At 63.9% G+C, this 27,196-nt stretch overlaps 1 protein-coding gene across 1 annotated transcript; it reads right to left on the reverse strand.

Moving 5' to 3' along the window:
• Positions 1-22,258: 22,258 nt before the first annotated feature.
• On the reverse strand, positions 22,259-26,263 carry LOC309583072 (low affinity immunoglobulin gamma Fc region receptor III-B-like; the record flags this gene model as incomplete). The annotated part of the gene is made up of 6 exons (XM_082298589.1): positions 22,259-22,374; positions 23,087-23,173; positions 23,645-23,914; positions 24,744-25,016; positions 25,281-25,620; positions 26,252-26,263. 6 exons carry the CDS (start codon positions 26,261-26,263, stop codon positions 22,259-22,261), a joined length of 1,098 nt encoding a protein of 365 aa, XP_082154715.1.
• Positions 26,264-27,196: the final 933 nt, after the last annotated feature.

Consider the following 27,196-nt stretch of genomic DNA (forward strand, 5'->3'; position numbering starts at 1 on the left):
CACTCGCTGCCTGCAGGGCTGTTCCTCTCCCAGCCCTCTGGCTCCTCTGGGCTGCTGCAGCTGTATTTCTGCCATGCCTTGGATTTGCCCTTCCCAGCTCAGGACGGCTCCAGGCCCACTACTCTGGCCTGTTCCAGCACACGCCTCTAGTTCCAGGATCTGTGGGAGGCGTTGCCATGGCAACAGTCGGTCCCCACACATCGCGACAGCGGCTTCGGAGGCGCTGTCACAGTCGCTTCGGACACCCCGTGACAGTCCCGGCACCCGCAGCTCGATGGCAGCCGGGCCCCTTCCCAGTGCTCTGGGACCACCATTGCCGTCCCTCCTTTCCTCAGGCACCACGCCGGGGTCTCTGCTCCCCCACCGTCCCGGTGTCTCCCCTCGGCCATTTTGGTCCTCCCCCCTCGGGGCTCCCCTGTGGGCTCCCGGTCCCTCCATCCCGGCCCCTCCCACCCAGTGCCCCCCGACCCCCTGTGCCTCACCTGAGCACCCTGCGGAATTCCCGGCGCTCCTGCTCCACCGGCGTGGCCAGCTGCTGCTCCTGTGGGCCGCCTGCTCCAGCTGCTCCCGCCTCAGCCACTGCTCCAGCTCGGCCTTCCCGGCCGCCCAGCGCCAAGCACCGGCCACATGGCAGAGGTGCTCAATCATCCCCAACACCAGCAGTGAGCACCACACAACCTTCCCGGCAGCCAAAACAGCTCCTTCAGGCCACAGCTGAGGGCACCTGTCCCTCAAATTGTGTCCAGTGCTGCCTCAGGATCCCAAAACACTCGCAAGAGGCAGCGGAGCCGTGTGTTTGTGCACAGGGATGCTTTAGGAGCACGGCTGAACTTTAGGAACTCCAGGTCTAATTGCAGCACCTCATTAAGGGTCTGCAGCACCCAGAGCACAACGCGGGCATTGGCCCAAGCAGCTCCAATTCAGCCCCGCTTTGACCTCCCAAGCCACTGCTCCCAGCCCGCGCTGTCCCTGTGCTGCAGCTGCAGCTGCAGAGCCCTCGGGGCTGTGGCTCTCCTCTGCTCCTCCTCCTCATCCTCCTCCTCCTCCTGCGGCTGCTGTGTCAGGACCAGCAGTGGCCCAGGAAGAGCAGGAATTCCAAACGTGCTGTGGAGCCCCCTGAGGAGCCCTGGCAGACTCAGCATCGAGCACCTGCTTTGCTGAACATCCGTGGGGAATTCAGCATTCCCAAAGCTGCTGTGGCGGGGCTGAAGGATGAAAAGGGAGTGAAAAGCTGGGCGTTTATGGGTATTGTGGACCCGAGACTGGGCTGGGAGTGGGTGCTGCCTTCCTTCCCTTCGGGATCGGGGAGAGCGGTCGCGGGTGGTACGCAGGGTGTGTGCCTGGCCCCGGGACACTGCTACGCTGCCATTGGGCACTACGATCGAAGCTGCTGCCTTGGCCGCTTCTGCCCGCTGCCGCTGGTGGTGCCGGGACCGATTGGTGCCCGTGAGTTTGCAAAAGGAGCGATTTCCCCTCCTCCCTCCCGTCCGAGGCCGCCATCGCCCCTGAGGGGTTCGAGCTCGCACCGGGGCGCCCCCTGCTGGCTGTGAGTGATCCCTGCAGCGCCCCCTGCTGGCCGCGCGTGATCCCTGCAGCGCCCCCTGCTGGCTGTGAGTGATCCCTGCAGCGCCCCCTGCTGGCTGTGAGTGATCCCTGCAGCGCCCCCTGCTGGCCGCGCGTGATCCCTGCAGCGCCCCCTGCTGGCTGTGAGTGATCCCTGCAGCGCCCCCTGCTGGCCGTGCGTGATCCTTGCAGCGCCCCCTGCTGGCCGCGCGTCTCCCTCCCACCCCTGTACTCACGCCCCGTTTGGTGCTCACGACGAGGGTGTACAGAACCTCCCCACCCTCTGGGGGGGCCAGGGGCTCCTTGGTGGCCCTGTGGGGATAAAGACGATGTGTGGGAGGGGATGGAGAGTTGTGGGGGGGTGATAAGGGGGGGATTGTGGCTAGAGCCCCCCACTCACCTTTTCTGGTGCTTCCTGGTGGCTGCAAAGGAAAGAGGGGAGGTGATTGTGGGGTCCCTGTGTCCCTGACCCCACACAGGAATCCTGAACCCCTACAGGACTCTCAGCTCTGCTCAGCACCCCTGAGCATCCCTGGAGCCCCCCCCCCCCCCCAGAATTCATGGACCTCCCCGGTGCACCTGACCAGCTCAGCCTCAAGAACCCAAAGCTCAGGAGGAAGAGGGACCCCCTAAAAATCTCCCAGGACCCCTGAAAGAACCCCCAGCATCCCTGTAAGACCCTCCAGCACTGCCCCAAATCCCCCAGGACCCCCAGTGGGTTCACAATTGTGGGAGGCTGTGAGTGCTCCCCTACTGCTCCCCAAATCTGGGAGCTTCCTACCTCTCCCTGGGACCCCTATCCTCCTCTTGTCACCCACCCAGGTGCTGCCAGCAGTGACAGCCCCCAGTGACACCCACAAGCAGGACCGGGAACAGGAGGGACCCGGCAACCCCTGCGGCCACTGCTGGGGACAGAGAGGGGGTCAAACCGAGGTCACCTAGAACCCTGGGGGTTCTGCACCCCCCTGTGACCCCGAGTGAGCCCACCTGTGTCCCAGTGTCCACACGGTGTCACCGTCAGTGCCAGCTCGGGGCTGAGCGTCTGGAACACGCGGTGCCCGTCCTGTCCCAGCTGGTTGGTGGCCACGCACTGGTAGGTGCTGGAATGTCCCACATGGATGTCGCCGAGCTCCAGGAGGGGACTCCGGGCCACCTCGCAGCCGTTGTGCAGCCAGGTGAAGGTGACAGGGGCTGAGCCCACCTACACCGAGCAGCGCAGGGTCACGGGGTCACCTGCACGCACTGGCTGTGCCAGGGCACCGGGGCTGATGGTGGCATTGGCCACGGGCACTGTGGAGACACAGACGGGGCTGGCACCTGGCCAGGGGGGATGGGGATGTGGTGGGTGGGGTCACCCCATTCCTGAGGTTCCGCTCACCCAGGACGGTGACATTCAGGGGGACACTCTCGGCCACGCTGTCCCCGTTGCTGGCCCTGCACTGGTAGTGGCCGCTGTCATTGTCCCCAACGTGGCGCAGCTCCAGGTGGGGGCCGGTGCCCAGCGGTGCCCACAAGCCCCCCAGGTGCCAGGAGAAGGACAGGGGACCTTTCCCCACGGCCACGGTGCAGCTCAGCACCAGGCGGTCCCTCAGTGCCACCTGTGCCCCGGGGGGCTGCGCCGACACGGACACCCCTGAGAGCGGGACCCCTGCGGGAGGGGACACAGGAGGAGAAAGAGAAAAAGGGGCAGTAGGAGGGGAACTCAGTGAGAGAGAGGGGCCCCAGGAAAGGAGGGAGGATTGATGGACGGGAGACCTGGAGGGGGGTGTGGGAGAACTCCTGGAAGTGGTGAGGGGACAGGGAGATGGATGGTGGGACTTGGGGAACATTGGGGGACCTCAGAGAGGGAGCAGATGGGCCCAGGAAGGGGATCCAGTGAGGGGTGGAGGGACCTGGGGCAGCAATGGGGGCACTTGGGAAGGGACTGGGGAAAGGATGGAGGGAGGGGTAAGGTGGACCCAGGGAGGGATGAACGGGACTGGGGCAGTGATGGCGGACCCAGGGAGGGTTTCAGGCAGGACTGGGGGACCCGTGGCGACTGTCGGGGCTCCCCGCACCCATCCCCGCACTCGCTGCGCACCGTGACGCGGAGCCGGGCGCTGCTCTTCCGCACGGCCCCTGCTCGGAGCGCACCTGGCAGCTGTAATTCCCCGAGTGGGAGACCCCCACGGCGGGCAGCAGGAGCTGCGGGGACCCCTGCGGGCCCCCCACCAACCGCCCGTGCCGGTAGAAGAGGTGCAGGAGGGGGGCTCGGGGCCGTAGGAGACTGGGGGTGCTGAGGCAGCTGAGATTGAGGGGGGACTCCTCGGAGGGCTTGGGGGGACCCTCCAGCACCGGCACAGGGATGACAGGAAAGGAGATGAGGGGGAGGATGTGACCGCAAGTCCATTGGGCAGGGGCTGTGGGGGTGTCGGGGTGTCAGGGTGGCGGCTGTGGGGTGCTCACCGTGCACTGTCACTGTCACCGGCGCCGACACCGACTCCTTCCACTCCGATGACACCTCGGAGTTCACCAAGCCCCTGCAGCGGTAGCGGCCACTGTCCTGCAGCTGCAGAGGGGACAGGGACAGCTCGGTCCCATCGCGGAACCGCTGCAGTTGTTTCTCCTCGCGGTAGAAGGACACCGAAGCCACCGGATTGTCCTGCCCGCCCCAGCAGCGCAGTGTCACCGTGTCCCCCTCCAGCAGCACCCGCGCCGGCACCTGCAGCACCAGCCAGGCTGGGGGACGGGGGATCCCATCACATCGCGGGCATCCGTGGGGTCCCGATGGCACCGGGTTGCGCCGATTGGGTCACAGCCAGCGCACCAGGGGTCCCCAATTCCAACACGGGGCTCCGGTCGCCCTGGCATGCTCTGGGATGTCCCCGTGTGCAGGGGACCGGCTCTCGTCACACCAGGGGGGTGACCCATGGAGCGGAGCCCACCCAGAGCCCTCGGGGACCCCGCGGGTGCCAGGCCGGGCACACCCACCCCCCCTCACCATTGGAGACGCTCACGGGGGGGCTGCGCCCGGTGCCGGGTCTGTCACACTGGTAGGTGCCACTGTCGGTGACAACGAATCGGTCGGGTCCCTGCAGCCGCCAGGGCTGCCCGTCCTTGTACCAGGTGGTGGCACCAGCGGTGCCCGAGCCCTGGCAGGTCAGTGTCACCCGGTCCCACAGCACCGGCGGCGTCCAGGGGGGCTGCACGAGGAGCTGGGTGGTCTGGGCGCCTGCGGGTGACAGGGGACACCAGCCTGCCAGGGCCAGGGCGGGATGGGGACAGCGGGGCGGGGACGTGGCATCCCCCCGAGGACTCACCAGCGAGGCCGAGGGTCCGGGCTGGAAGGGAGAAGGGACAGGGCTGGGTGGGGGTGGCACCGTGGGGACAGCGGCACCCGAGGCGCGGAGTGTGGGGCTGTCCCCAAACAATCACCCCACGACTCCGGTCACCTTTATGGGGTCCATGCCCATGCTCGGGCTCTGCTGCCCTTGGGGACCTCAGGGCACCCCCTGTGCTCCCTGTGCACCCTCCCCACCGCTCTCTGCCTCACCAGGGCCCATCCCCGGGCCGTCAGGCCCGTGCCCGGGGCACTCACCCCACAGGAGCAGCGCCACCTTCCCAGCCATCCCGGAGTCCCCGGCCACCCGGGCTGGCTGTCACACGCTGCCGGGGCCACCTGTCCCCTGGCTGGTGGGCAGGAAGCGATGTCGCGTTTCGCCCCCACGTGTTGGTGACCCTTGGTGGGGGCAGGGTGGGGGCAGGGTGGAGACACAGCAGGGGACAGGCTGGGGACATGGTGGGACATGGTGTTCCCAGGAGTGGGGGGCTCAGGGCATGTGGGGATCTCAGGATGGGTGTCCCAGGGGAATGGGGAGAGAGGGGAAGTGACAGGGAGTGTCTGTCAGGGGAATGGGGGTCCCCATGTGTCGGGGGGTACTCAGATGGGGGTTCCTGAGGGAATGGGGGCAAAGGGGTTGGGGGGAAGGGGATGAAGATGCTGGGCAACAGGAGACCCAGGATGGGGCTCCTAGAAAAGGGGGACACAGGGAATGGGGCTGCCACGGTCGGGTTCCCAGGGGAATGGGTGTCCCAGGGATGGGCAGTGGCTGGGGGGACTCGTGGGTCACAGCTCCTTCACGGGGTGCCTCAGATTTTGGGGTGACTCAGGGCCCAGAACGGCCCCCCCAGGGCGCTCATTACCTGGGGCGGCATCACAGGGGGGTCCTGGGTAGCTCCGGTTCTGTGTCCCCCCACCCTTTGGCTTTTTCCTCTTTATTTCTCTTTTGTCCTTCATTTCCTCACGTTTGGGCCACGCTGCCTCACTCCCCAGTGTGCGGCTCAGTGATCCTGGGGAGCTCCTGAGCAGGGAACGGGTTGGGGCACCCTGTTCAGGGGGAATAGGGGGTGGAGGGGCGCAGGGAGGGGTGGGGGTCAGTGGGGGATGGGGGTGTCTGGCTGTGCCCCCCCACACTCTCACTTTCTCTCTCCGGCAGCAGAAGGAAGAGGCCATTTGTGCTGAGAGTCAGACGAGGGCCGGGTTCTGACCTGGGGGGGCACATCCAGAGGGGTCCTGTCCTGGGGGAAAAGGGCTCCTCTGCTGTGGTGACACCTGGCTCTTATCTCAGGTGGGTCCTCGTTCTGGGGGTGCCATGTCCTGGGGATTCCTGCCCCAGAGGTTTCACATCCTGGGGACCCCTCTCCTGTAGGGCCCTGAGCATTCCCGCTGGGGCAATGTGACCTCCAGGGTGCCCCAAATTCAGGTGCTCCCTGTCACACCCTGCCCCTGACAATGGTAACTGCCAGGCTCAATTTGGTTGAATTCCCCTCATTCCCAATGCGTTGAGACAAAATCCTACATCCACAGGATAAAGGCAAAAAGCTTTTCCCACACCAATTTTTTCCCAGTAAAGATAAATCAACTCAGCCAAAATCAAACCGACACTCTTACAAAATGCTCTGGTTTATAGAATCCTTTTAATCGTTGGTCTCCAAACAAGTCTCTTACAATAAAAACCCAAACAAATCACAGAGAAATGAGACTTTTTGGTTTCTCTTAGGAGCCCATTGGTGCATCCCACAGCCGCGTTTGCCTGTGGATAACACGGAGTGGGAAATCTCCCTGAGTGTCCAACAGGTGCATGGGATTGTTCCCTGTCTGCTGGGCAGCAACCCAGCCCACAAGGATGGCTTTTCTGGGGCCATATTTAGGAACTCTTCCCGTTTTTCTCATTGCCACCCTGAGACTTGATTGACTTCCCATGGCTTCTGCTGCCAAAAGGGAACGACTCTGTCCATCCTGGGAGCAGTGCACAGGAAGCTGTGGAAATGCCCGTGTGTCCCTCAGGGTCTGATTCCCTGGTAAATCCACTCCATCCTACTCTGAATTCCCCTGCCTGGGCACTCCCTGCTCCTGCTCCCACCCCCTGTTCCCCAGATCCACGTGTGGAGCCACTGCTCGATATTTCCACACTTCTCCCTCATGTCCGTCAGCTGCAGCCAGAACCCAAATATTCTTTCCAGGAGCTTCCAAAGGGCGGCAGGTTTGAGCCAGGAAGGAGGAGGGTCCTGCTCAGGGTGCTGAGCAGATCCTTGTGGGATTTGCCTGAGTTTTGGGGCTCCCTCAGTGCCTTGGGCAGAGGGACAAAATGATGCATTGCTGCATTTCCGGGCTGCTTCCCTCGCAGCTGCCCCTGCAGGGGCGCTTTCCAGCCAGCCCTGCTCTGCAAACCATCAAAGGCCCTCGCTCGCAGAGCCACTGCTTGGGCTCCCCTTGGCTTTTGTGCTTCTCGCCGGGCTGAGCAAACCACAGCCACGCCTTTTCCCCCACGCAATTCTCACCTTGCAGCAGCTCTAAAGCTGCGAGAGTCAAAGCCCAGGGGGTGGGGGGGACCCTCAGGTCCTGGCTGCCCCTGGGGCTGGCCAGAGCAGGGCTGGCCAATGCCCATCCCTGCGCAGTGGGGCTCTGGCGTGGCGTGGCCCCAAACTTGGATTGACGGGGGTCCCCAGGATGTGCCACCCCTGGGACAGGCACACCCCCCAGAACGTGCAGGGACACTTCTGGAACCGCCACTCCCCAGAATGAGGAACCCCTCATCAAAGATATGTCACCCCCGGAACAGAACAGGGACCCTCCCCAGGACAGGACCCCTCTGGATGTGCCCCCCCCAGGTCAGAATCCGCCCCCCCTCTGACTCTCAGCACAAAGGGCCTCTTCCTTCTGCTGCCAGAGAGAGAAAGTGTTGTGGGGCACAGCTAGACACCCCCATCCCCCACTGCGCCCCCACCCCTCTCTGCACATCCACACCCCCTATTCCCCCTGAACAGGGTCCCCCGTACCCCTTCCCTGCTCAGGAGCTCCCCAGGATCGCCGAGCTATGAACTGGGAGGGGGAGTGCACAAAAGTGAGGTAAAGAAGAAAAATAGAAACAAAGAGAAGAAAAAGTGTCAGGTTGGGGAGCACAGAGCCGGAGCTCCGTGAGAACCCCGTGGTGTTCCCCACAGACCACCAACACTACGGGAGTCTCTGCTTTTGTCTGCCTCACCCAAAATCTGAGGCACCCAGTGAAGGAGCTGTGACCCACGAGCCCACCCAGGCACTGCCCATGCCTGGGACCCCCATTCCTCTAGGAACCACAACCATGGGAGCTCATTCCCTAATGTCCCTCTCCTGGGGACCCCCATCCCAGGCCGCCCATTTCCCAGAGCCTCCATTGCCCAGCACCCACCTCTCCTTGACCCCATCCCATGGGCTCTCCAGTCCCTCAGGACCCTCCACCCCTGGGATCTTCATCCCATGACCCCAAATCCATGGGGCCCATATTCCCTGGGACCCCCATCCCTGGTCCCCCCACCAGTGGGGACCCCCATTCCCCAGGATCCCCATCCCTGGGCCCCCCTGTTCCTCTGGAAATCCATCCTGAGCTCCCCACATTCCTGGAGCCCCCATTCCTGGGACTCCCAAGTCTCATGTCCCCACCATGTCCCAACATGTCCCTCTATGTCCCCAGCCTGTCTCCACCCTGCCCCCACCAAGGGCCACCAGCACATGGGTACAGACCTGACCTCTCTTCCTTCCTCTTTGGCCAAAGAGCCTCCACTCAGGGGACAGGTGGCCCCGGCAGCGTGTGACAGCCAGCCCGGGTGGCCGGGGACACCAGGATGGCCGGGAAGGTGGTGCTGCTCCTGTGGGGTGAGTGCCCTGGGCACGGACCTGACGCCCCGGGGATGGGCCCGGGTGAGGCAGAGAGCGGTGGGGAGGGGGCAGAGGGGGTCTGCGGGGTGCCCTGAGGTCCCCAAGGCCAGCAGAGCCCGAGCATGGGGGTGGACCATGGAGTGATGGGGGTTGTGGCGTGGCTGTGGGGACAGGAACAGGAGGACCGGAATGGGGCGACTGAGATCTGGGGACAAGGATATCATGACAGGCACACTGGGACTGGGGCAGCTGTGGGGACAGGGCCAGGGGCACAGGGATGCAGGGACAGGGACAAGGGGAAAAGCACTGTGTGGATGGCCCATGGGGGACAGGTGCCGTGGGGCTGCTGGGGGTGACCTGTGCCAGCACAGGGGGTCTACGGTGTCCCCACTTCCAGGGTGTTCACTGTCCCCGTGTCCTGCCTCAGCTCGAGGTGGCTGCACTGTCCCAAACCCTGGGGCTTCCATGCCACACGGATGTGGCACATGGACAGCTGTGACACAGACACATCCCCCAGCCTCTCCAGACCTGTTGGGGACCATTCCTGAGCACTTTCTCACGAGAACCGGTGTCCCCATGGGGACAGTTTGGGGACAGTTTGGGGACAGCCCCACACCCAGTCCCCTGGGTGCCACTTGCCCCACAGAGCCACCCAGCCCTGTCCTTTCTCCCTTCCAGCTCAGACCCTCGGCCTCGCTGGTGAGTCCTCGGGGGGATGCCACGTCCCCGCCCCGCTGTCCCCATCCCGCGCTGGCCCTGGCAGGCTGGTGTCCCCTGTCACCCGCAGATGCCCAGACCACCCAGCTCCTCGTGGAGCCCCCCTGGACACCGCCGGTGCTGTGGGACCGGGTGACACTGACCTGCCAGGGCTCGGGCACCGCCGCTGCCACCACCTGGTACAAGGATGGGCAGCGCTGGTGGCAGAAGGGACCCGACCGATTCGTTGTCACTGAGAGTGGCACCTACCAGTGCGACAGACCCGGCACCGGGCTGAGCCCTCCCATGCGCATCTTCAATGGTGAGGGACGATGAGTGCCCTGGCACCCACGGGGTCCCCAAGGGCTCTGGGTGGGCTCCGCTCCACGGGTCAACCCCCTGGTGTGACGAGAACCCACCCCCTGCACACGGGGACATCCCAGAGCATTCCAGTGACATGAGACCTCCCTGTTGCAATGGGGGACCCCTGGTGCCTCCCGGGGCCTTTGGGATCTCTCAGACTCCCCAGATGTGACAGGTCCCTCCTGTCCCACAGAGCGTCTAGTGCTGCAGGTGCCGGCGTGGGCGCTGCTGGAGGGGGACGCGGTGACGCTGCGCTGCCGGGGCTGGAGGGACAGCGCGGTCACTGGGGTGCAATTTTACCATGAGGAGAAGGATCTGGGGGGACCCCTTAATGGGACTGAGCTGTCCTTGTCCCCCCTGCAGCTGCTCCACGGTGGCCGCTACCGCTGTGGGGGCTGGGTGGACTCTGGGCCGTCACTGTGGTGGGAGAAGTCGGCTCCTGTGACAGTGACAGTGCATGGTGAATGTGGGAATGGGGACGGGAAACCCCAACACCTTCCCAGCATTCCCCCACCACTGCCTGGGTCCCTCATCCCTCCCTTCAACCCTCCCTGGCTCACCCACACCTTCCCATGTCCCTCTCGGGCTGGGGGTGACCCCAAGCACAGCATCCCCCATCCTACCCCAGGTCACAGCCCCCCCAACTGAAGGTTACTGTCCTGGGGGACTGGGACCCTCTGGCTTTGGATGCTCCCACCCACGGCATCCCCAATGGGTGACGGTAAACACCGCCACACGTCCCAGTCCTGGCTGAAAGGTTCCCTCTGTCCGCAGGTGCCACCATGCACAGACTCCCTCATCCCCCCATCTGACAGTCCCTCCCCTCCCATTCCCCTGACCCCACGCCCGGTGCCATCCCCTCCCCCCGGCCTCAGCCCCGTCTGTGCCCCCACAGTGCCCGTGGCCAATGCCACCATCAGCCCCGGTGCCCTGGCACAGCCGGTGCGCGCAGGTGACCCCGTGACCCTGCGCTGCTCGGTGCAGGTGGGCTCAGCCCCTGTCACCTTCACCTGGCTGCACAACGGCCGCGAGGTGGTCCGGGGTCCCCTCCTGGAGCTCGGGGACGTCCATGTGGGACATTCCAGCACCTACCAGTGCGTGGCCACCAACCAGCTGGGACAGGACGGGCACCGCGTGTTCCGGGCGCCCAGCCCCGAGCTGGCACTGACGGTGACACCGCGGGGACGCTGGGACACAGGTGGGGTCTCTCGGGGTTACTGGAGGGTGCAGAAGCCCCGGCATGGCAGCTGACCCTGATGTGTCCCCCTCTGTCCCCAGCAGTGGCTGCGAACATCGGCAGGAGCCTCCTGTTCCTGGTCCTGCTCCTGGGTGTCATCGGGGGCTGTCACTGGTGGCAGCGCCTGGGTGGGTGACAATGGGGCCAACGGGGGTGCTGGAGTGAGGAGAAGCCCCCAGAGTGGGGGGGCGATGGGGCAGCACCCACAGCCCCTGAGCTGGAGGAATCAGAGCCCACAGTGACCTCGGCTGGGGGTCCTGGGGGCTTTAGGAGAATTCTGGAGGGTCTTGGTTGGGCTCCAGGGGCAGCCCTGGGTGGGCTTTGAGGAACATTGGGCTGGCAGTGGGAGCTCCTGGAGGGTTTGAGGAGTTCTTGGAGGGCCGTGCAGCGATGCTGGGGTCCTGGGGGACTTTTGGGGGTGCCCCTCCCTGTCGGGTTTGGGGTTCTAGGGGCTCAGGGGTTCCCGGGGTGCCAGGGAGCTCAGGGGCACTGCGGTGGTGCAGAAGTTCTGAGGGTTCACGGGTACTTGGAGGGTCCAGGTGGGAATCAGGGGTGCCGTGGGAATTGGGGCTCCAGTGGGGATTTGGGGGTCCCGTGGGTGGTCGGAGCTGCCGAGGTCCCAGGAAGGTTCAGGGGTCCTGGGGTGCCCACGGTCACCCCCTCCCCTTTTCCTTGCAGCTGCCAGGAAGCCCCAGGACAGGTGAGTGGGGGGGCTCCGGCCGTGACTCCCCTTTCCCCCTTCCCCAGACACCCCCTCAGGCCCCCCCTTATCCCCGCAGGGCCCCCCGGAGGAGGGGGAGCTGCTGGAGCCCCACGGCGTGGGCAGCGAGCGGGCGGGGGGTGAGTACGGGGCTGGGGACAGGGACACGTCCCCCACGGGTGTCACCCCCTCCCAGGTCCCCACAACCGCTGTCTCTGTCAGCGCCCCCACGGGTGTCCCCCGGCCCTGCCCCCCCTCGGCATCCACAAGTGACCAACGCGCAGCTGCCGGGACCCTACGAGGGACAGCAGGACCCCGGTGCCACCTACGAGAGTGTGATGTGACCCTGGGGGGAAATTGGGGATCACTGGGAGGCATCGAGTCCCCCCAGGGGTCCCTCACTGCCCTTCACAGAACCTCAGAGCCTCCCCATTCCCCCTCCCAGTGCCGGGGGGGCACAGGACCCTTTTGCCTCTTCTTGGACCCAAAAGGCAGCGTTTGGATTAAAGCGGGAGAAATGGGGTTGGTTTGTTGAGCTCTGCCTGCTCAGCTCGGGAAGGAGGAGGGTCCCGCTCAGGGTGCTGAGCAGATCCTTGTGGCATTTGCCTGAGTTTTGGGGCTCTCTCAGTGCCTTGGGCAGAGGGACAAAATGATGCATTGCTGCATTTCCGGGCTGCTTCCCTCGCAGCTGCCCCTGCAGGGGCGCTTCCCAGCCAGCCCTGCTCTGCAAACCATCAAAGGCCCTCGCTCGCAGAGCCACTGCTTGGGCTCCCCTTGGCTTTTGTGCTTCTCGAAGGCCTGAGCAAACCACAGCCACGCCTTTTCCCCCACACAATTCTCACCTTGCAGCAGCTCTAAAGCTGTGAGAGTCAAAGCCCAGGGGGTGGGGGGGACCCTGAGGTCCTGGCTGCCCCTGGGGCTGGCCAGAGCAGGGCTGGCCAATGCCCATCCCTGCGCAGTGGGGCTGTGGCGTGGCCTGGCCTCACACTTGGATGGCCACTGGCTGCACGCAGGAGTTTGGGAGCTGCTTCCTGCCTGGGGCTCCCTTCCCAAGCTGCTCTTGCCGCCTCAGATCCAGCAGGGGATGAGTGAGAATGGAGAAGTCTGAAATAGGTTTTCTCCCAAAACCAATAAACCCAAAGTGTCCCAACCCCCCAGGACAGAAACCACACGGGGGGGAATGTGGGGATCAGGAGAGGCAGCGGCAGCCCCACAACAGCTTCAGCCCCCCCCCCATTGGCGGTGTCTCAGTGGTGTGGTATCAATTTTTGGTCAAATCAACCATTTGCAGAAGGAAAAAAAGATCCATATTTCCATGTGGGTGTTGAGGCAGAGGGGGCAGGTTGGTCCTCGGGTGCTGTGGGCAGAGCGGGGCACAGCCAGGAGTGTCCCGAGCGTTTCATCTGCAGGGTCTCATCCATTTCCTGGTTGCCAGCGCTGAGACCCTGCCAGGGCTGGGGGCTTGGGGTGGCTGTGGGAGGTTGTGGCGGGGTCTGTGCCCTCCCCGACTGACACCCACCCCCTGTCACCCCCACTGGTACCCCGTGGGGCTTCTCACCCACAGAGGGGTCACAGGGAGCTGCAGGATGGGGAAGAGGGGCTGCACCTTGGGGGATCCCAAAGGGGGATTGGGGGCTCCCAGAGTGGGGGGGACTGTCAAGGGGAAGGGACATAGAAGGGACAGGGCACTGCCAAATTTGTGCCCTGCAGAGGTCACAGTGCCCAAGCAGGGACAGTGGGAGCCGGCAGGGCCCTTCCAGGACAGGGGTCCCCAGGATGTGCCACCACTGGGAGAGGGACCCCAAGGAATGTATCCAGAGACCCCACCGCACTGCCATCCCCAAGGATAGGACCCCCTTGGCCAGGATGGGGCAGCCCTGGGACAGGATCCCCCCAGGATGTGTCACCCCCAGAACAGGGACCTCCCCCAGGACAGGATCCCTCTGGATGTGCCCCCCCAGGTCAGAACCCGGCCCCCCGTCTGACTCTCAGCACAAACGGCCCCTTCCTTCTGCTGCTGGAGAGAGAAAGTGAAAGTGTTGTGGGGCACAGCCGGACACCCCCATCCCCCACTGCGCCCCCACCCCTCTCTGCGCCCCTGCACCCCCTATTCCCCCTGCACAGGGTGCCCCCAACCCGTTCCCTGCTCCGGAGCTCCCCAGGATCACTGAGCCGCACACTGAGGGGTGAGGCAGCATGGCCCAAACGTGAGGAAATGAAGGACAAAAGAGAAATAAAGAGGAAAAAGCCAAAGGGTGGGGGGGACACAGAACCGGAGCTACCCAGGACCCCCCTGTGATGCCACCCCAGGTAATGAGCGCCCTCGGGGGGCCGTTCTGGGCCCTGAGTCACCCCAAAATCTGAGGCACCCGGTGAAGGAGCTGTGACCCACGAGCCCCCCCAGACACTGCCCATCCCTGGGACACCCATTCTCTTGGGAATCCGACCGTGGTAGCCCCATTCCCTGTGTCCCCCTTTTCTTGGAGCCCCATCCTGGGTCTCCTGTTGCCCAGCATCTCCATCCATTCCCCCCCACCCCCTTTACCCCCCATTCCCTCAGGACCCCCATCCCGGGGACGTCCACAAAACACAGGGATCCCATTCCCCAGACAGCCTCTAGCTGTGTCTGCCCCTCTCTCCCCATTCCCCTGGGACACCCATCCTGAGATCCCCACATGCCCTGAGCCCCCCAATCCTGGGAACACCATGTCCCACCATGGCCCCAGCCTGTCCCCTGCTGTGTCTCCACCCTGCCCCTGCCCTGCCCCCACCCTGCCCCCACCAAGCGCCACTAACACCTGGGGACGAGATGTGACATCGCTTCCTGCCCGCCACCCTGGGGACAGGTGGCTCCAGCAGCGTGTGGCAGCCAGCCCGGGTGGCCGGGGACAGCGGGATGGCCGGGAAGGTGGTGCTGCTCCTGTGGGGTGAGTGCCCTGGGCACGGGCCTGACGCCCCAGGGATGGGCCCTGGTGATGCAGAGAGCGGTGGGGAGGGGGCAGAGGGGGGCTTCGGGGTGCCCTGAGGTCCCCAAGGCCAGCAGAGCCCATGCATGAGGTTACCGGGATCATGCGCTGGCTGTGGGGCCTGGAACAGGGGGACGGGAATGGATTGACAGGTATGTAGCAAAAGGGACCCTGGGGCTGGGGCAGCTGTGGGGACAGGGCCAGGGGGAGAGGGATGCAGGGACAGGGACAAGGGCCAGGCACCATCAGGATGGGCCACGAGGCCAGGTGCCATTGGGATGGGATCATGGGCAGAGGGCTGTGGGGATGTGGCCGTGAGGACAGGTGCTGTGGGGTGGGTGGAAGTGACTTGTACAAGCGTGGGGCGTCCACAGTGTCCCCATGTCCTGCCTCAGCCCAGGGTGACAGAGGTGTCCCTGTCCTCAAGACCTCCGTGCTAAACCAGTGACCCCGTGGGGACAGTTTGGGGACAGCCCCACACTCCGTGCCCCGGGTGCCGCTGTCCCCACGGTGCCACCCCCACCCTTCTCCCTTCCAGCCCAGACCCTCGGCCTCGCTGGTGAGTCCTCGGGGGGATGCCACGGCCCCACCGTGCTGTCCCCATCCTATGCTGGCCCTGGCAGGCTGGTGTCCCCTGTCACCCACAGGTGCCCAGACCACCCAGCTCCTCGTGGAGCCCCCCTGGACGCCGCCGGTGCTGTGGGACCGGGTGACACTGACCTGCCAGGGCTCGGGCATTGCCGGTGCCACCACCTGGTACAAGGACGGGCAGCACTGGTGGGAGGAGGGACCCGACCGATTCGTTGTTACTGAGAGTGGCACCTACCAGTGTGACGGACCTGGCACGGGGGTGAGCCCCCCCGTGAGCGTCTCCAATGGTGAGGGGGGATGTTAAATGATCAGGGTGGTCCCCAGTGGGTCTGGGTGGGCTCCACTCCATGGGTGGCCTCACCCCCTCGGGTGTTGAAAGCCTGTCCCCTGCATACACCTGCAGATGCCCAGACCACCCAGCTACTTGTGGAGCCCCCCTGGACGCCGCTGGTGCTGTGGGACCGGGTGACACTGACCTGGTACAAGGTACACCTGGTACTAGGTACACCTGGTACAAGGACGGGCAGCGCTGGTGGCTGCAGGGACCCGACCGATTCGTTGTCACTGAGAGTGGCACCTACCAGTGTGACAGAGCCGGCACCGGGCTCACTCCCCCCCTTGAGCGTCTCCAATGGTGAGGGGGGGTTGGGTGTCCCCAGCCTGGCACCCGCGGGGTCCCTGAGGGCTCTGGGTGGGCTCCGCTCCATGGGTCACCCCCCCTTCGTGTAATGAGAGCTCGTCCCCTGCACACCGGGACATCCCAGAGCATCCCAGGGCCAGCGGACACCTGTGTTGGAATTGGGGACCCATGGTGCACTGGGTGTGACCCAATTGGGGCGTCCCGGTGCCATCGGGACCCCACGGATCCCCGCGGTTTGACCAGACCCCGCTGTCCCCCAGACTGGCTGGTGCTGCAGGTGCCGGCGCGGGCGCTGCTGGAGGGGGACACGGTGACACTGCGCTGCCGCGGCTGGCAGGACAAACCGGTGACCTCAGTGTCCTTCTGCCACGAGGAGAAACAACTGCAGCGGTTCCGTGGTGGGACCGAGCTGTCCCTGTCCCCTCTGCGGCTGCACCGCAGCGGCCACTACCGCTGCAGGGGCTGCGTGTATTCTGTGCTGCCACAGTGGAAGGAGTCCGCACCAGTGACAGTGACAGTGCACAGTGAGCACCCCCCAGCCACCACCCTGACACCCCCACGCCTCAGCACCCTTACAGCCTCTTCACAGGAGACTTGGGGTCACGCTCCCCCCGCTTCATCTCATCCCCATAGCTCTTCCCGGTGTCAGTGCTGGAGGGTCCCTTTCTTGGTTTGAAAGACAGGTGTCTGCTAAGGAAGGCAGAAACCTCCCTTGGAATGGCAGATGCAACCCCCCTTCCCTCTGAGGTATTATGGTTTTGAAATCAAGGGGCTTTTAGGCAAAGATGTGGGAAATAGGAATAACAGTTCTTTACTATTATGTATCTATATGTGTATAACCAGTCAAACAAACAACAATAACTATGGCAGTAACAGCAAACACAAACCCAGTCCCAGCCTTCTCGGCTGTCAGGCCCTTTCCCCTCGGGTGCAGTTCCGCTCGCAGCCGGCAGGGGCGCTGGCGGCTCCCGGTGAGCAGGGCAGGTGCGATGGTTCCCCCACGGCAGCAGGGGGCGCTCGGGAGCGAGCTCGGGGAGCACGCGGCACTGGTGGCCTGGGATCCCAGGAGGGATGGAACAAAGAAGCTTCACAAACCCCTGGGCAGCCGATCCCGGTGTCCAGCTGGACCCGTGGGAACAGCAGGCTGGAAAGGCAGGCTGGAGGGGCAGGGACAAGCACAGATCCTGGGTGGCAGACAAGATGTATCCAAACGGGGTACACCCCGGAGGTCTGGGGAGGCAGGGTGAGCAGGGATTCAACGTAGCAAAGGCTCGAATTAACGGTGGGGCAGGGCGGCCACAGCCCGGCAGGCTTGGGATCCCGGGGCTTCTCTGACAGAAGGAAAAGTGGCTGAAGAAAGCAGCTTCCCTCTCTGTCAGAACGCCAAGACCGACTGCCCACATACCCCGGTGAAACAAAAAGAGCAGCGAGCTCTTTTGTTTTTCTGAAATACCCAGCCATTTGTTCCCCTAGCAAAATGCATGGGGGAATTCCTTTAACAGAAAAAAAACCAAAACAAAAGACAAAGAACAAAAAACCAGGCGAGCTCCTAAAACCCCAACACTTTGAGGAAAAAGTGTTTATTTCCAAACCTGGTGGGGGAGGGGTGGTTTGGAACCTGCCTTCTCTCAGAGGATGTCATTCTAAATTTGGCCAAACTGGCGCAGGGGAGGAAGGCCAAGCTGACCCTCCGAGCAAGCCCCTGATCCCTCCAAGAAACCCAAAGTAAAATGGCTCCTGTGTGAATTAACTGCTTTTATGTGCTAAGGTTCCTCCCACAGCCCAATTTCCTGGGCATTTTTTCCCGGGCATTTTTCCAGGCCTCCGGGCATCTGTCCCACCGGCCAGTGTGGGGTCACTCACAGCCCCATCATGGAAGCTTTCTCTCCCCTGATTGGCTGCCATCTGAAGCCTCCCTGGGACAGGCTTCCCATGACGTGTAGACCCCCTAGAGTAATTTTCCACTTCATGTGTAACATATGTTGAGGCATAAATGAAAATCAGATTGGTTCCTCTCAACCCCCATGCTCCCAGTGGTTCTGCAATCCCCCTCCCAGTGCTCCCAGTACAGCAAGTTGCTTACCGTCCCCCCTGCCAGTTCCAAGGGGGCACAGGACCTGGTTCTGTCCTCCTGGGACAAAAATGCAGCTTTTTGGTTAAACTGGCAGAAATGCTGTTTGCTTGTTCGGCTCTGATGGGCTTTAGGAATGGGATTCTCCAATGTTGGGCTGCCACTATGTCTTGGTTTGAAAGACACATGTCTGCCCAGGGAGGCGGGAACCTCCTTTGGGATGGAGACTATGACCCCCTATCCTCCGAATTATTGCAACTGTGAAATTATGGGACTTTCAGGCCAAGATATGGGAACAGGAATAACAGTTCTTGACTAGTGAGTGTATATATGTACAACAGGGCAAAGCAACAACAATGGCAGCAACAGCAAGCAGAACCAGAACCCAGGGCCAGAATTACAACCCTGTGCCAGAACCAGATCCCGGGGCCAGGACCAGAACCCAGTGCCAGAACCAGAATTCAGAGCCAGAACCAGACCCAGTGCCAGAACCACAAACCCGGTGCCAGAACCAGAACCTGATGAAAGAACCAGAACCCGGTGCCAGAACCAGAAACCCTGTGCCAGAACCCGGTGCCAGAACCAGAACCCAGTGCCAGGACCAGACCCCAGTGCCAGCACCAGACGCGGTGCCGGAACCAGAACCCGATGAAAAAACCAGAATCCACTGAAAACAACAGAACCCGGTGCCAGGACCACAAACCCAGTGCCACAACCAGAACCCGGTCCCAAGACCAGACCCCGGTGCCAGAACCAGACTTCGGTGCCAGAGCCAGAACCCGGTGAAAGAACCAGAACCTGGTGGCAGGACCAGACCCGGCGCTGGAACCAGACCTCAGTGCCAGCACCAGACCGCAGCGCCAGGACCAGACCAGTGCCAGTCCCAGTACCAGACCTCGGTGCCGGTACCAGACCCGGTGCCGGTACCAGACCCGGTGCTGGTGCCTCTCTCGCTGTGGGCCCGTTCCCCTCGCTGCAGTTCTGCTCGAGGCCGCCAGGGGCACTGGTGGCTCCCGGCTGGGCGCGGCAGGTGCGGTGATTCCCCCTGCCCGCCAGCAGGGGGCGCTGTGGCGCGAGCTCGGCCCTGTCTCTCCCTCACGCGGCGATGGCGGCGCAGCCGGCGGGAGGGATGGAAAAGCGGCTTCCTTTACAAACCACCAAGGGCAGCCAGGCCCGGTGCCCCTCGGGATGGCGAAAGGGGCTGCAGCAGGAACCTGGGAGCGGCAGCTGGGGCGGCATAGGCCAGTGGAGCCCGGAGTGGCAAAACAAATTGCAACAGAAGCTCCGCAGCTGTAGCAGGAGCCGTGGGGTGTCCCGGCAGGCAGGCGGTGCTGGGTTAGAGTGTAGTGAAAAAAACCAGAGAAGTGGCAGAAAAACGGCGGGGCTGGGCAGCAGCAGCCCGGCTCCCGAACGCAGCTGGGAGAGGCTCCCTCGGAGAGGGAGGGGCTCGGGACCCCAGGTTTTCCCCTGAGGCACCCGAGCAGATGGTGAGGGTCCTTTTCCAGTGGGGTCCGCTGTTAATAAGGTCGCAGTTCAACAGCTGCTCTTCTGAGCAAAGGCTCACCCACTTTAAGGGAGAAGCAGGACAGGGCTGGACTCTGAATTCTCCCTGCACTGAGCAGCAGCTCGACTGTTCCCTCTGATCCCCAGACCAAGAGAGAGCTGGAGCTAAGCCCACCCCTCACCCCCAAGCCAAAATCTCTCGGTATCTCTGCCCTTCCCAAGAGAAAAGCTTCACTGGCTAAGAGGCTTCAGCCAGCTGCAGCTCTTCCCCACACCTTGGCCACTTCCTTGTCTCTCTAAAGTATGGTCCTTATTGTCTCTTAACAACAAATGGGAGAAAATTCTCGGAGAGAAAGAAAACAAAAGGAAAAATGCTGACCTCCAACACCCTAAAAAGCAGGGGCAGCTGGGGACAGTGGGAGCCAGCAGGACTGCCCCTGCACAGGGCTCCCCAGGATGTGCCACCACTGGGAGAGGGCCCCCCCCCCAGGAATGTGTCCAGAGACTGCCCCAGCACCACCATCCCCCAGGACAGGACCCCCCTGGCCGGGATGGGGCAGCCCTGGGACAGGACACTCCCAGGATGTGTCAGCCCCAAAACAGGGAACCCCCAGGACAGGACCCCTCTGGATGTGCCCCCGCAGGTCAGAACCCACCCCCCGTCTGACTCTCAGCACAAACGGCCTCTTCCTTCTGCTGCCGGAGAGAGAAAGTGAAAGTGTTGGGGAGCACGGCCAAAAACCCCCATTCCCCACAGCCCCCCTCCCCCTCCTCTCTGCAGCCCCTGCACCTCCAGGATTGCCAAGCCAGAAACTGGGGCGGAGGGAGTGGTGCAATAGTGAGGAAAATAAGGGAAAAAATTGAATAAAGAGAGGAAAAAGCCCTGGGTGAGGGCAGTGTAGCAGACTTGGAGCACCATGGGGACATTCTTATGGGGGGGGGTGTGCTGGGCCCTGGGTCACCCCAAAATTTGAGGCACCCAGTGAAGGAGCTGTGACCCACATGCCACCCAACCGCTCCCAGTCCTTTGGACCCCCATTCGCCATAGAACCAAACCATGGGACCACCATTCCTTATGTCCCCCCTCCTTGGGACCACCATGCCAGGACTCCCATTTCCTAGGATCTCCATTCCCCACCACTCCCCTACCCTTGATCCCATCCTATTGTTCCCCATTGCCCCAGGATCCAGAGGCCCACAGGACCCTGCATTCCCCTGCCAGCCCTGTCCCTGGGACCAGCATCTCATGACCCCAAATCCCTGGAGCCCACATTCTCCTGGGAGCCTCATCCCTTTCTTCCCCCACCCATGGGACCCCCATTCCCCAGAAGACCCATCCATTGTGACTCCCCCTCCTCAGGATCCCCATTCTCTGGACCTCCTTGGGGCACTGTGACCTCGGGCGTGGCCCAATCTGGGGGGTACTCTGTCCCCTCTACTCCCCCATTTGACAGTTCCCCCCCATTTGGGAACCCCAAATTCCCCTTTGGGAGCCCCTAAGGTGCAGCCTGTCCCTCCAATCCCACACCCCTCCAAGACTCTTGCGCGAGTAAGAAGCCCCGCTGGGGGGGACAGCAGGGGGTGAGAGGGGCTGGGTGTCATTAGGGGAGGAAACCCTAAAAACCTCCAAAGCCAGCCCCCACACCTCCTTCAGGGTCTCAGTGCTGGGAACCAGGCTGGAATGCTTGTGGCCGTCCCCTCCTCTGCCCACAACACCCGAGGACCAACCTGCCCCCTCCCCTGAAGGACTGTAAAAACTGCAGGTATTTTCCCCTGGAAGTGGCGGATCTAGCCCCAATTTGATGCCGCTGGGCTGAGACCGTGTAAATCGGGGAGGGGGGGCGTGTGAAGCTGTTGTGGGGCTACACCGCCCCTATCCCCACATTCCCCCGCTGCCATGGGGTTTCTGTCCTGAGAGGTTGGGACACTTTGGGTTTATCGGTTTTGGGAGAAAACCTATTCCAGACTTCTCCATTCTCGTTCATCCCCTGCAGGATCTGAGCCGGCAAGAGCAGCTTCAGAATGGAGCCCCAGGCAGGAAGCAGCTCCCAAACTCCTCTGTGCAGCCAGTGGCCATCCAAGTGTGGGGCCAGGCCACGCCACAGCCCCACTGCGCAGGGATGGGCATTGGCCAGCCCTGCTCTGGCCAGCCCCAGGGGCAGCCAGGACGTGAGGGTCCCCCCCACCCCCTGGGCTTTGACTCTCACAGCTTTAGAGCTGCTGCAAGGTGAGAATTGTGTGGGGGAAAAGGCGTGGCTGTGGTTTGCTCAGGCCTGCGAGAAGCACAAAAGCCAAGGGGAGCCCAAGCAGTGGCTCTGCGAGCGAGGGCCTTTGATGGTTTGCAGAGCAGGGCTGGCTGGAAAGCGCCCCTGCAGGGGCAGCTGCGAGGGAAGCAGCCCGGAAATGCAGCAATGGATCATTTTGTCCCTCTGCCCAAGGGACGGAGGGAGCCTCAAAACTCAGGGAAATCCCACAAGGATCTGCTCAGCACCCTGAGCGGGACCCTCCTCCTTCCTGCCTTGCCGTGGGCTGACGCTGCCCGGATGCCCCGCACCCACCAAAGCCTCTCTCTCACTGCCCTCCGCAGGCGGACGGGGAGAGAAAGGTTTTTAGTAGAAGCAGGAAATTGGAGAATCCTGTTCCTAAAGCAGGGCATAGCTGAACAAAGAAACACCATTTCTCCCAGTTTCAGCAAAAAGCTGCATTTTGGCCCCGGCAGAAGTCAGTCGGCTCCTCCAGTGTCCTCCTGCGCCCTCAGTGTCCCAGCACATTCCCGTAGATGTCACTGGGTGCCCGCGGTCGCCCGTGGGGTCCCGGCAGCTCCGCGTAGGTCACTTGGGTATCCTGGGGCGGAGCGGTGCGGGTGGGCCCTGCAGGAGACCCTGGCTGTGGCATCTGTGTGACACCCCCCGTGGGTGACGTGTCCCTGTGTGTGTCCCACCCCGTACTCACCCTGCGTCTGCTTCGTCCCTGTGACGTGGGTGTACAGCACCTCCCCCTCCTCCGGGGGGGCCGGGGGCTCCGGGGGAGCCCTGCAGGGATGGGGGGATGTGTGAGAGGGGATGGGAGGTCTTGGGGGCTGGGGAAAAGGGGGCTCATGGCTGGAGCCCCCCACTCACCTTTCCTGGTGCTTCCTGGAGGCTGCAATGGAAAGGGGAGGGGGTGACTGTGGGGTCTCCAAGGCCCTGACCACCCTTGGGAATCCTCACCCCCCACAGGGCTCTCAATTTTCCCCAGGACACCCCCAGCATTCCTGGAGACCCCCAAAACCTCTGAACCACACCAGAGCCCCATGTCCTGATGCCCCCAGAGCCCCAAGGCTGGCAGGGATGGGCACCCTCCAAACTGCCCCTGGATTCCTGAAAGAACCCCCCGCATCCCTGCACCACCCTCCAACACTGTCCTTGAGGATTTAGGATGGTGTTGGAGGGTGGTGCAGGGATGCTGGGGGTTCTTTCAGGAAAAGGTCACTGGGCGCTCAGCTCTGCCCAAGTCAGGGGCTGTGGGTGCTGCCCCATCATCCCCACATTCTCGGTGGCCTCCCAGCTCCCCAGGGCCCCCGTTGGCCCCATTGTCACCCACCCAGGCGATGCCACCGGTGCCAGCACACAATGAAACCCATGAGCAGGACCAGGAACAGGAGGGACCCGGCAACCCCGGTAGCCACTGCTGGGGACAGAGGGGGACACATCAGGGTCAGCTGTCACTGCGGGGATGCTGCAATCCCAATGACCCCGAGTGAGCCCACCTGTGTCCCCGTGTCCCCGCGGTGTCACCGTCAGTGCCAGCTCAGGGCTGAGCGCCCGGAACACGCGGTGCCCGTCCTGTCCCAGCTGGTTGGTGGCCACGCACTGGTAGGTGCCAGAATGTCCCACATGGACGTCGCCGAGCTCCAGGAGGGGACCCCGGGCCACCTCGCGGCCGTTGTGCAGCCAGGTGAAGGTGACAGGGGCTGAGCCCACCTGCACCGAGCAGCGCAGGGTCACGGGGTCACCTGTCTGCACCGGCTGTGCCAGGGCACCGGGGCTGATGGTGGCATTGGCCACGGGCACTGCGGGGACACAGATGGGGCTGAAACCTGGCCAGGGTAGATGGGGATGTGGTGGGTGGGGTCACCCCATTCCTGAGGGTCCCGCTCACCCAGGACGGTGACATTCATGGGGACACTCTCAGCCACACTGTGCCCGTTGCTGGCCTGGCACTGGTAGGGGCCGCTGTCATTGTCCCCAACGTGGCGCAGCTCCAGGCGGGGGCCGGTGCCCAGCGGTGCCCATGAGTCCCCCCGGTGCCAGGAGAAGGACAGGGGACCTGTCCCCGTGGACACCGCGCAGCTCAGCACCAGGCGGTCCCCCAGTACCACCTGTGCCCCGGGGGGCTGCGCCGACACGGACACCCCTGAGAGCGGGACCCCTGCGGGAGGGATAGAAAGGGAATGGGGGACCTGGGAGGGGTGGGCGACACCAGGGACCAGTGAAGGACTCAGGGTGGGAGAGGGTCAGGGAGGGGTGGTGAGACCCCATTGAGGAAGAAGGGGGCCAAGAGATGGGGGGGAAGATCGGAAGGGGTGGAAGGGACCCCAGGGAGGTTCATGGAGTGGCAACCTGGAGAGGATTGGAGGGAACCACAGGGAAGGTTTTGTGGAGCCAGACATGGACAGGAACTGTGGACCATGGAGGGACCTAAGTGAGGGAGAGGTGTTCTTAGGGAGGGGTGAGGGGACCCGGTGAGTGATAAAGGGGCAGATGGGAGTGATGGGGGACCTCGAGAAGGGGTCATGGAGGGCTGGGTGTCCCCAGGAAGGACTGGGGGACCCGCGGTCATTGTCGGGGCTCCCCGCGCCCATCCCTGCGCACCGTGACTTGGAGCCGGGCGCTGCTCTTCCCCACGGCCCCCGCTCGGAGCGCACCTGGCAGCTGTAATTCCCCGAGTGGGAGACCCCCACGGCGGGCAGCAGGAGCTGCGGGGACCCCTGCGGGCCCCCCACCAACCGCCCGTGCCGGTAGAAGAGGTGCAGGAGGGGGGCTCGGGGCCGCAGGGGGCTGGGGGCGCTGAGGCAGCTGAGATTCAGGGGGGACTCCTGGGTGGGCTCGGGGGGACCCTCCAGCACCAGCACCGGGAACAGCTCTGGGAAGGAGATGGGGTGGGGGGAGCGTGATCCCGAGCCTGCTGTGAAGGGGCTGTGGGGGTGCTGAGGTGTGGGGGTGTGGGGGTGTCAGGGTGGCGGCTGTGGGGTGCTCACCGCGCACTGTCACTGTCACCGGCGCCGACACCGACTCCTTCCGCCCCCGGGACAGGCTGGATTCCACCCAGCCCCTGCAGCGGTAGCGGCCACTGTCCTGCAGCCGCAGAGGGGACAGGGACAGCTCGGTCCCATCGCGGAACAGCTGCAGTTGTTTCTCTTCGTGGTAGAAGGACACCGAGGTCACTGGGTTGTCCTGCCAGCCGCGGCAGCGCAGTGTCACCGTGTCCCCCTCCAGCAGCGCCCGTGCCGGCACCTGCAGCACCAGCCGGTCTGGGGGACAGGGGCGGTCCGGTCACACCGTGGGGTTCCATGGGGTCCCGATGGCACCGGGACGAAGGCATTGGGTCACCCCCAGCACACCAGGGGTCCCCAATTCCAACACGGGGCTCCGCTCGCCCTGGGATGCTCTGGGATGTCCCTGTGTGCAGGGGACCGGCTCTCGTCACACCAGGGGGGTGACCCATGGAGCGGAGCCCACCCAGAGCCCTCGGGGACCCCGCGGGTGCCAGGCTGGGGACACCCAACCCTCCTCACCATTGGAGATGCTCACGGTGGGGCTGCGCCCGGTGCCGGGTCTGTCACACTGGTAGGTGCCACTGTCGGTGACAAGGAATCGGTCGGGTCCCTGCAGCCGCCAGCGCTGCCCGTCCTTGTACCAGGTGGTGGCAGCGGCAGTGCCCGAGCCCTGGCAGGTCAGTGTCACCCGGTCCCACAGCACCGGTGGCATCCAGGCGGGATCCACGAGGAGCTGGGTGGTCTGGGCACCTGCGGGTGACAGGGGACACCAGCCTGCCAGGGCCAGGGCGGGATGGGGACAGCGGGGCAGGGACGTGGCATCCCCCCGAAGACTCACCAGCGAGGCCGAGGGTCTGGGCTGGAAGGGAGAAGGGACAGGGCTGGGTGGGGGTAGCACCGTGGGGACAGCGGCACCCGGGGCACGGAGTGTGGGGCTGTCCCCAGACTGTCCCCACGGGGTCACCGGTTTAGCACAGAGGTCTTGAGGACAGGGACACCTCTGTCACCCTGGGCTGAGGCAGGACATGGGGACACTGTGGACACCCCATGCTTCTACAAGTCACCTCCACCCACCCCACAGCACCTGTCCCCATGGCCACATCCCCGCGGCCCTCTGCCCATGATCCCATCCCAATGGCACCTGGCCCTGTGGCCCATCCTGATGGTGCTTGGCCCTTGTCCCTGCATCCCTGTCCCCCTGGCCCTGTCCCCACAGCTGCCCCAGCCCCAACTTTCCGTTTGCTACATCCCACTCCCTCCATTCCTGTCCCCCCCATTCCTGTCCCCATTCCTGTCCCCCACAGCCACCCCATGACTCAGGTCACATTTAAGGAGTCCATGCCCATGCTCGGGCTCTGCTGGCCTTGGGGACCTCAGGGCACCCCGAAGCCCCCCTCTGCCCCCTCCCCACCGCTCTCTGCCTCACCAGGGCCCATCCCCGGGGCGTCAGGCCCGTGCCCGGGGCACTCACCCCACAGGAGCAGCATCACCTTCCCGGCCATCCCGCTGTCTCCGGACACCCGGGCTGGCTGTCACACGCTGCCGGGGCCACCTGTCCCCTGGGTGGCGGGCAGGAAGCGAGGTCACGTCTCGCCCCCACGTGTTGGTGGCCCTTGGTGGGGGCAGGGTGTTGCAGGGTGGGGGTAGGGTGGAGACACAGCAGGGGACAGGCTGGGGCCATGGTGGGACATGGTGTTCCCAGGAGTGGGGGCTCAGGGCATGTGGGGATCTCAGGATGGGTGTCCCAGGGGAATGGGGAGAGAGGGGAAGTGACAGGGAGTGGCTGTCTGGGGAATGGGGTCCCCATGTGTTAGGGGGTGCTGGGGATGAGGGTCCTGAGGGAATGGGGCGAAGGGAGTGGGGGGAAGGGGATGGAGATGCTGGGCAACAGGAGACCCAGGATGGGGCTCCGAGAAAAGGGGGACACAGGGAATGGGGCTGCCACGGTCGGGTTCCCAGGGGAATGGGGGTCCCAGGGATGGGCAGTGGCTGGGGGGGCTCGTGGGTCGCAGCTCCTTCACCGGGTGCCTCAGATTTTGGGGTGACTCAAAGCCCAGCACGGCCTCCCCGGGGCACTCATTACCTGGGGTGGCATCACAGGGGGGTCCTGGGTAGCTCCGGTTCTGTGTCCCCCCCACCCTTTGGCTTTTTCCTCTTTATTTCTGTTTTGTCCTTCATTTCCTCACGTTTGTGCCAGGCTGCCTCACCCCCCAGTGTGTGGCTCAGTGATCCTGGGGAGCTCCTGAGCAGGGAACGGGTTGGGGGCACCCTGTGAAGGGGGAAAGAGGGGTGGAGGGGTGCAGGGAGTGGTGGGGGGGCAGTGGGGGATGGGGGTGTCTGGCTGTGCTCCCCAACATTTTCACTTTCTCTCTCGGGCAGCAGAAGGAAGGGGCCATTTGTGCTGAGAGTCAGACGGGGGTGGGTTCTGCCCTGGG

This window comes from Coloeus monedula, assembly GCF_965178545.1.
Source record: "Coloeus monedula genome assembly, chromosome: 29".
NCBI lineage: Eukaryota > Metazoa > Chordata > Aves > Passeriformes > Corvidae > Coloeus > Coloeus monedula.